At 26.3% G+C, this 9059-nt stretch overlaps 1 protein-coding gene across 1 annotated transcript; it reads right to left on the reverse strand.

Annotated features, from left to right (window-relative positions):
- Window positions 1-3584: 3584 nt before the first annotated feature.
- On the reverse strand, window positions 3585-8838 carry LOC145849158 (superoxide dismutase [Cu-Zn]-like). The gene is made up of 3 exons (XM_082954259.1): window positions 8686-8838; window positions 6099-6265; window positions 3585-3864 (listed from the first exon to the last, which is right to left on the reverse strand). The coding sequence occupies exons 1-3, from the start codon at window positions 8810-8812 to the stop codon at window positions 3691-3693; spliced, it is 468 nt and encodes a 155-aa protein (XP_082810385.1). The 5' UTR covers window positions 8813-8838; the 3' UTR covers window positions 3585-3690.
- Between the last annotated feature and the right edge of the window lie 221 nt (window positions 8839-9059).

The raw sequence follows: 9059 nt of genomic DNA on the forward strand, positions 1-9059 counted from the left end.
TTGATAAGTTAAAAACTAAATTTTCTATAAAATCAAATTAAAAGTCAATTTTTCAAAACATATGCAGATAAATCATAGTTCGATAAACTAATATAAAGCACAAAGTATCTTCATACTACAAAACTTTAAATCATTCAAGGTTTTACTTGGAACATAGATTTTTGGTATAGTTTGAATGCAACAATCTTAATAATTAAGTTAGCTAACAGCTATTTTTACCTTTATGCAAATTCTTTAAACAAATAACTTTAATTCATTACATAAAATTTTTCTAGACTGGAACAATAAAAAAGCTCCATAAACTTTTATTTTACAGATGATATGCTTGATAAGGGTATACTAAAATTTCCAACCCGCGCTCAATTCCAACCCACACGATTCCCACCCGCTTAATTCACACCCGGATCAAATCCCACCCGAATCAATTCGAAACCGATCCATTCCCACCCGAATCAATTCCAACCTGATCAAATCCCACTCGAACCAATTCCCACCCAAATCAAATCCCACCCGAATCAAATCCCACCCGATCAATTCCCACCCGATCAATTCCAACCCGATCAAATCCCACCCGAATCAATTCCCACCCGAATCATTTCCCATCCGATCAAATCCAACCCGATCATATACCACCCGATCAAATCCAAACCGCACAATTCCAACACGAATTAAATACCGGCCAAATCAAGTTCCACCTGATCAATTCCCAACCTATCAATTCCCTCACGTTCAATTCCCATCCAGGTAAATTATTACTCGAATGAATTCTCATTCGACTCAATCCAGTTCATAAATGTTTCAAGTAAAATAATTATCAACCTTTTTATATGTTTACGGTTAGTTCAGATTAATAGTTTTATGCATAAATTCTAATCCGTTTAATTTTTGTACATGTAGAAAGATTGATTATAAGTTTCTGTCAAGTTCCATTCTTTTTAAGTTTAAAATTTTATATTAACTCATATATTTCAACCAAAAAAATTTTCTTTAATAACGTTTAACAATTAGATTTTTTTTTATAATAACTTTTAATGAAAGAAATTATCAATTTAACAAATGTTTATTGTTTCAAGTTTCAAAAAGCTGTACCTAACTGCAGGGGCCTGTTTAGACTGGTTACATTGTAGATATTAAGTTATAACTTTTTATAGAAGGTGTTTAAAAATAGCATAAAAGACAATTGATAAATATGCATTTAAACATATTTTAGATTAAATTGATTTTAAATTATAAAGTAAGACAAATGTATTTTACCTTTTATTATTTTAAACAATTACATCAGTCTTTGTGTAACAGTAAGTTTTTATTAGTTGTTTTTTTTTAACTCATCTATTTTTACATAAATTAAAACATATTTTTTAGAAAAAAAACTTCATAGTTACAATAAAAATAAGCTCATTTTTAGGTAGTATAGTACAAAATTAATTTAGTTGGTTTAAAAGCTAAGAATTAAAGAAAAAATTGAATAACAACTGAATAAGAACTTTTTTGAATAACAAATATTTTTTTAAAAAGACCAAATTCTCTATAATAAGCTATTCGCGCCGCAGGCATCAAATACTTAATATTGTTGTTAAATTAAATTTAGGAAGTATTGTTTTAAACAAGAAATATGAAACATTAAGCTTAATAAAACAAAATGTTTTTAAAAATTGCACTTAAAAAAAATTATGCCGAGCAATATTAATTTCTATAGTCGTTACAAAGATAGAATTAATCTGACATAAATCGGTTACCGTAGAACACTTTGTTATAAAAAATAGTTCGGATACTAAAAAAACTTGATTTTGTTGTTTTAATTAATTTCAAAAACTAAAATATATTTAAGTGTCAATGTCAATTGTTCCAACTCGTACAAAAAAAAATTAATTGGACATAAATTAGTTAACATGATAGAAAATGGTTCCGATACTAAAAACTTAATTATTATTTAAACCTGATCTGGATTAAACTTTATTAAGAATGATAGCATTTTACAAGTAACAGACCAACATAATTTTGCTCGCAAGTCGTAATTATTTAACTATCGTTGTTACCAACAAATACAACTGACATTAAACTAAAAACATGATAAAATAAGCAACAGTAACAATTTTAGCTTAAATAAAAAAAATAATTTTTACCATACTAATTTCATATTTCAAATGATTTTTAAAAATACAAAGACTAAAATTTTAATGTGAGTTCCAAACATTTTAAAATTTTTAACTCGTACAAGAATAAATAAAACCGGGTTTGATAATTAGGAATTATGTGGATGGGAATTGATTCGGGTGGGAAATGATCGGGTGGGAAATGATTTGGGTGGGATTTGATTCGGGTTGGATTGATCGGCTGGAATTTGATTCGGGTAGGAAATGATTCGAGTTGGATTTGATCGGGTGGGAAATGATCGTGTTGGATTTGATTCAGGTGGGAAATGATTGGGTGGGATTTGATTTGGAATTGATCGGGTGGGAATTGTGCGCGGGTTGGAACTGAACGGTTCCCCTTGATAAGATAGCATTTCCAATACTTTTAGCACAACTACCAAACAAGTTTATACCTTTATTACAAAGACTTTTACTGATTTGCATTAAAAAGTTTTTCAGTACCACTCAAACATCTTCAGTAATAGAATATATGCTAAGAGCATGACTTTTGAAATGTAAAATTTTTGTTTAAGAAATATAATGCTTAGAAAAAAAGGCATTTTTGATAAGCAGCAGTAGTTCCATTGAAAGTTGTCAATTACGAATAAGATGGTAATTGAAATTTTTAAGTGTGTTTTTAATTTATCCACAAAATAAAAATGCACATTTGTTATTTAATAAAGATAATCACCGGTATATTTTGAATCTATACCAAAAAAGTTTTAACTATTTATCAAAAAAAATTAATATTGTGAATATAGAGCAAAAAGTTAAGAACGAGATTTTGAACATAAAAAAACTTTTGTTGGAAACTTCAAGTTCTATTATTTATTAGTTTTGATTTATAGTGAAAAGTTTTGGGTTGATTTATTTATATATTTAACTAACTTAGTGTTTTTTCATCAAGTCTAACACATATGAATTTCTGCTTGAAAAAGTTGAAGTTATCTATAAGTACAATATTTCTATTTTTCCAACTAAAACCGAAAAGAGTTTAAAAAATGTATAATGTAGAATTTTGTTGAACAAATTTTTTTTTTTTTTTTACATTGTAATAGCTACAAGTATGCATTAATAAATGTGTTTTCGATGATGTTCAAAAATATTAGTTGATTATTATGTTAGCTTATAAAATATATGAACGAAACGAACTCGTTAGAGTATAACAATAACATTTTGAAAAGTACTCAAAAACTAACGACGTTTTTCTATACTTGTACTTCTATATACTTTATAAAGTATAAGTGAAACTGGATTTGGAACCTTTTTTGATTTATAATTATTTTATTTTCGATTTGTTGATTTATTGAGTGCTTTTAATTTTCTATGTAGTTTTTTTTTTGCTGGTTTAAAACAAAAGGTTTAAAATAAAATGTATTATACTACTTTTATACAACATTAAAGAAGGCATACATAGTTTTAGTAATTAAGATTTTTAACAAAAAAAAAAAATTCAAGTTAATATTTGTATTGAGCAATAAAAAAAAAACGAAATTAACTTTTTTGAGCTTAATTGCTTAAATGCTACTTGATTAATAAGGACACTACATTTTTATTATTACTGGCTCAATCCAATAACTCCACAAGCGAGCCTTCCCCCCGCATGCCCTGTTTTTTTGGAATCATCGAAACCACCCCTTCCAAGGTCGTCCTCACCAACATGCACCACAAAAGCCCTTCCTATGACCGAGTTGGCACCAATTAGTGTCACTTGGCTATCTTTGATGTCAACCTGTTAATTTTCATAAACTAATATCAATACTGAAATTAAACTGTTTCTATATATACATGAAACAAGTAACTATCAAAGCTTTGTTTTTTACAAGCTGGTATTATTTTGTGAATTGGTATACTAGCTATCCAACACTTTTGCTTAACAAAATTCAAAGTGATATTTTTGAGATATAAGAGAAAGAAGTAGGTAACTCTTATTGGTTCCTTATCACAAAGAAGACGAAAAAAGACTATTTTATTAATAATCATTTATTTCTAAACAACATTTTAAACTTTTTTAATTCAAAGTCCATTGTTTATATTTAAATCATTCACTTGAACTTTAATAGTCTAAATTTTTAGTTGAACTTTTATAAAATTTATTTATTAATTTATAATTTAAATACATGAAGTTATTCAAACTATTAACAAATGTTTTCTGTAAGCTTGATGTCTCTCAAGATAAAAAATAAAAATGTAGATAGGTTTTTAGTAAAATTTAAACCTTTATTAAAATTTACAATTAAAAAACTGCGGTCACTTGTTTAAAAACATATTTAGAAAACTACAATATTTTAAAAATTGTAAAATTAGCTTAGTTATCATTAAAATTTATAGCTTAGTTTAAAAAAAGTGACTTACAGTTCATACTTTTTAAGTTTTCATGTAAGAGCTAACAATATTTTTTGTTAAAATTATACCCTTACCCCCTTTTATACCCCATAATGTCATAAATATAAGTTGTGCTACAACCACAAACAAAAAGTATTAAAAAGTTTGTTATTTTAATTAAAGCTATCTACTTTTATAAAAACTTAGAATATTAAAAACAAATATTTTCGTCTTTGAGTTATTTAAGTGCAAAATAACTATTCAGTTTAAAGTATTAACTAACGAACTATAGAGCTACTATTTAGTGAATATTTAACAAGTTTTAACTTGAAAAATTAAAACCGTGTGCAAAGTTTGATTTACTATACAAACAAGTTAAACATGCGTGGCTATAAAAAAAATGAAATCTTTACTATTTCTCTAGACAATAATTATTTTAAACACTATAATGTTAAAATCTATTTAATTTACATTTAAATTTGAGCTAAAATCTTAATAAGGTTTTCATTTTTCATAATTTACTTAATACATTTCACAAACTATACCTTTAATAAAAATTCATAGAGCAAAGAAAATGTTGAGTGGGAAAAATGTTAATATGTTTTAAATAAATGTAAAAAGTCTGAGCTGTATAAAATGTATATACAACTTTTCAATAAGAAAAATTGTAGTTTTAAAAGTCTTCAGAGGACGTACAATAGCTAAAATTAATATTTAAGGAAAATTTCAGTTTGATAATATAAAATAGCTACTTTGCATAAATATTTATGTAAACATATTATTTGACAACTATATTAGGTAAATTTTGATTAGAAACTAACTCTATTGTTCAAAAATACTTAAAATAAAGGTTTACAACAATGAACTATAAAAGATGGATACTTATCCAAATAAATAAAAAGAATACTGTAAGTTTTTCATGCATATCACAACTTCCGCCCACATATCACAACTTCCGCCCATTGTTGTAAAAACTGCACAAGTAATAACTTATTTTTATAAATAAAAACATACATTTTTCACTATTACTTGCAAAGTATATCTTGGTTGATAATGTACTTTGATATAAGAAGTATAAAACATGTTTTCACTGTAATGATTAATAATACAGATAATATACATACACACTTATATTAAAGTTCAGCCATAAGCTAAAAACAAGTTTGTAATACTTTCAAAAAGTGTATTTTACCAAAAAAAAGTTATTTTCATATCTAAACAAAAATTTTACAAAAAACTATAATATTGACAACTTCGTTGGTAAGACGCATATGTTTGTGTTTACTAAAAAATGCTAATAAATACTTCCATCTTAAACAATTAAAACGATATTTATAGTAAATATAATGTGTTAAAATATAATCTATAAGCACAAATTAAATATATTTTTATACTTTAACTATGATTCTAAAAACCAAAACATAGAACAACAAATTAAACTGAATAAGAATTTTATTTGTTTGTTGTTACTGTACAGGGTTGCCATTCGTTTTTTCAAACTTTTTTCCAGGTTTTCCTGATTTCCTCCAGGTTTTCAAAAGTACACACTTTTGGGTCTTTAAACTCAATCTCAACAAAAAATTAAAACTAGGATAACAAGTTATAAATTGTACTATAATAAACAAGTTTTGAAAAACTAACAACAGCATTTCCATCTTTGTCAGCTATGATATTTCCGAGGTCGCCTACATGCCTATTTTCATCATTAGGGCATCCATGTTCTTTAGAATGTGGGTTGAAGTGTCCTCCCGTTGAAGCACAGCCATTTGTGTGATCACCATATTGGTGAATGTGGAACCCATGTTTACCTGTTTGTGTAAGTGTAACTTATATCAGTGTTCCTCAAAGTGTACAGTTGCGCACAGGGTGTGAATACAATTTATCTTGTAACAGGATTTAAAACTGCATTAGATAACTGTTTTGATTTAATGAAAAGTTTTGAGAAAAGTATTGTTCATCCAAGCTCACATGTTTTACTGATGCAATTTTGTAATTTCATATTTAAGTCATATATAAATACTCATCAGTTGGAGAGGGGATTCATTCTAGACCACCTTGCTGCTGCTAACATGTTGTTCAAATAGACATTTGTATTTTTGTTGTTTTATGTAAAGTTATTTTTCAAATATTGTTATTTCTTATAAGCAGTTTTTTGATTTTAACTTTAAGTAGTTTAATTTAATGCTATTTTATACATATCTTAAAATATGTACTCATAAATTGAATTGTGTAAGAAGGTTTTAAAACCATTTATTTAAAACATTTTGAAGTATAGATTTCTTATTATTATCGTTGTTTGCGTGGTTGTTTTATACAACATATTCATTCATTACCATTCTAGTTTTTATAAGTAGCATATATAGTAGCCATTCAGTATATTAAGTTCTAAGTTAAGTTAAAAAATAAAGTATGGGTTATAGTGTGGATGTAAGGTACACTATAATCATATAAGTTAACTATCTAAGTTATCAACAATATGGGTTATACAGTGCTTCCTTGCTAATCCGGTCCTCGCTAATCCGGTTCCTTGCTAATCCGGCCGGTTTTAGTCGAGAAGTTGACTTATTTACTTTAGCGTTTTTAGCGTTTAATTTCATTTTACTTCGAAAAAGTATTCAATTTACGTTTTATAAGTATGCAAGCAATATATTGTTACATCATAATAAAGTATCATTTGTATAATCTTAAGTTTTTTTTTCATACTTTTCCCGCTCAGTTGAAACAAACTTGTTTATTATTCATTTGCAAGTTTTTTGTCTTTGCTAAGCAAGTTACACTTTAATATACTACAATCAACATATCTGGTTAAAAAATGGATAAGACAGCAAAGAAACGAAAACGCGTTCAACTATCAATTAAAAACAAGTTAAAAGTTTGCGAAATGGTAAACTATAATGTGCCTAAAGCTGTTATAATGAGCCAGTTTAACATTGGTAAGTCAACTTTAAATGACATTTTGAGAGGCGAAGAAAAATTCAAAAAGTTTAAAGCCGAAAAGGAGGAGCTGGGACTAATTGGAGCTGCTAAAACGGCAAAAAAAGTAGAGGGAGGCGTCTTTGACAAGCTAGACAGCGCCCTTTACATTTGGTTTCGTCAGGAACGTGAACAAAAATAAACGAGAAAGCAATGTAAAACAATGTTCCATTTTTTATTTTTTCAAAAAAAAATCTTAATTTAGTTAAAGTGTTAACAGTGTAGTTTTTTTCCATTAATTTCGAACTTATAAAATTTTGTTTTGTTTAGTTTTGTCTGTTTTAATTCTTTTTTCTTTGAATAAAGTAAAATAAATTAAACTAACAGATATTTATAGTACGTTTTGTTATATACATTCAAAATATAACAAAGGTAGATAATTTGTAAAAAAAGCAATATTTTGTTCTTATCCGGCCAAAGGCAAATCCGGCCGTATTTTCAAAAAAATCTTGCCCAACTTGGCCGGATTAGCGAGGAAGCACTGTACTAAGTTATGGGTTTTATGATATAAAATTTTGATTTGTAAAGTACTTCTAAACAAGTGTGTAATATATCTTTAATTATATCTAAAGCTATATGTGTTAGTAGTAAAAAGTATATACTAAATAGACTATTGTGCTCAGAACTTTTCTAGAGTAAGTAACTGTGCACTATTTTTTTGTCATCAAAAAAGTAATAACAACTAGCCTAGCTTAACCTAAAAATTATTAACTAACTTGAAATTTTTTATTAAAAAAAAAGCCAGAACTACATAAATAACTAATTACATAAAACTAATTTAGAATACATCAATAAAAAAACAGTAAATTTAAAATATATAGTTGAAGTGTATGATTAACACACAAGTTAAAGAAAGAAAATATAAATTTAAACCTGAACAGATATATTTATCATCAAGATTGAAAAAAAACTTTTATATTTTATAATATAGGAATGACATATAACATAATTGGTAAAATACAAGTGAACTTAACATATATATTGTTATACTACAACATAAATATGTATAACAATTTTTTTTAATTAAAAGCTATTTAAGCAAAAACAACATAAAACAATTTTTCCAAAACACGCTTAAAATAAAATGTAATTAAATTAAGATAATATTTTTATATTGTTATACATAGTCACTTGACTTACAAATTAAAAACACTTGTATAAACAAGTCAGATACTATTAATATCAAATTATTTTTTAACTAATACTCCTTTAAAAAGTTACTTTTATGTAAAATTAAAATATTAAAAAACTTGACCTTCAGTTAATTTACTTAGTTGTCCAGTAATAGAAACTGCGCCTCCAGATTTGCTCTGTTCCAATTTAATTGTACCATATCCTTGTTCCCCCTTAAGACAACAAACTGCATTTATTGTATCAGACATTTTATTAAGTTTACTACCACAAAAATATAACTGAAAACAAAGATTTTATTTGACTTTTTAGAACTGGTTTAAAATGTACTTTTTTTGATTGTCATGTTGCTGGTATTATTTTTAAAGTTTTCATAAAGTAAAAAAAAAGTTTATCATTTAAAATTTTGCAAAGTAAAGATATATACTTAAAAGTAAAACACTAAATTTAATAGCAAAGAAAACAAAACTAGAATATTAGTTAAATTTAAATTACTTA

This window comes from Thalia democratica, chromosome 1 (assembly GCF_965202585.1).
Source record: "Thalia democratica chromosome 1, ktThaDemo2.hap1.1, whole genome shotgun sequence".
NCBI lineage: Eukaryota > Metazoa > Chordata > Thaliacea > Salpida > Salpidae > Thalia > Thalia democratica.

Coding starts and splice junctions, on each gene's coding strand:
- LOC145849158 (XM_082954259.1), bottom strand. CDS start 8,812: ATGTCTGATACAATAAATGCAGTTTGTTGTCTTAAGGGGGAACAAGGA. Junction 6,266..8,685: donor ACTAAGTAAATTAACTGAAG/GTCAAGTTTTTT, acceptor TTACACAAACAG/GTAAACATGGGTTCCACATT. Junction 3,865..6,098: donor ACAAAGATGGAAATGCTGTT/GTTAGTTTTTCA, acceptor GAAAATTAACAG/GTTGACATCAAAGATAGCCA.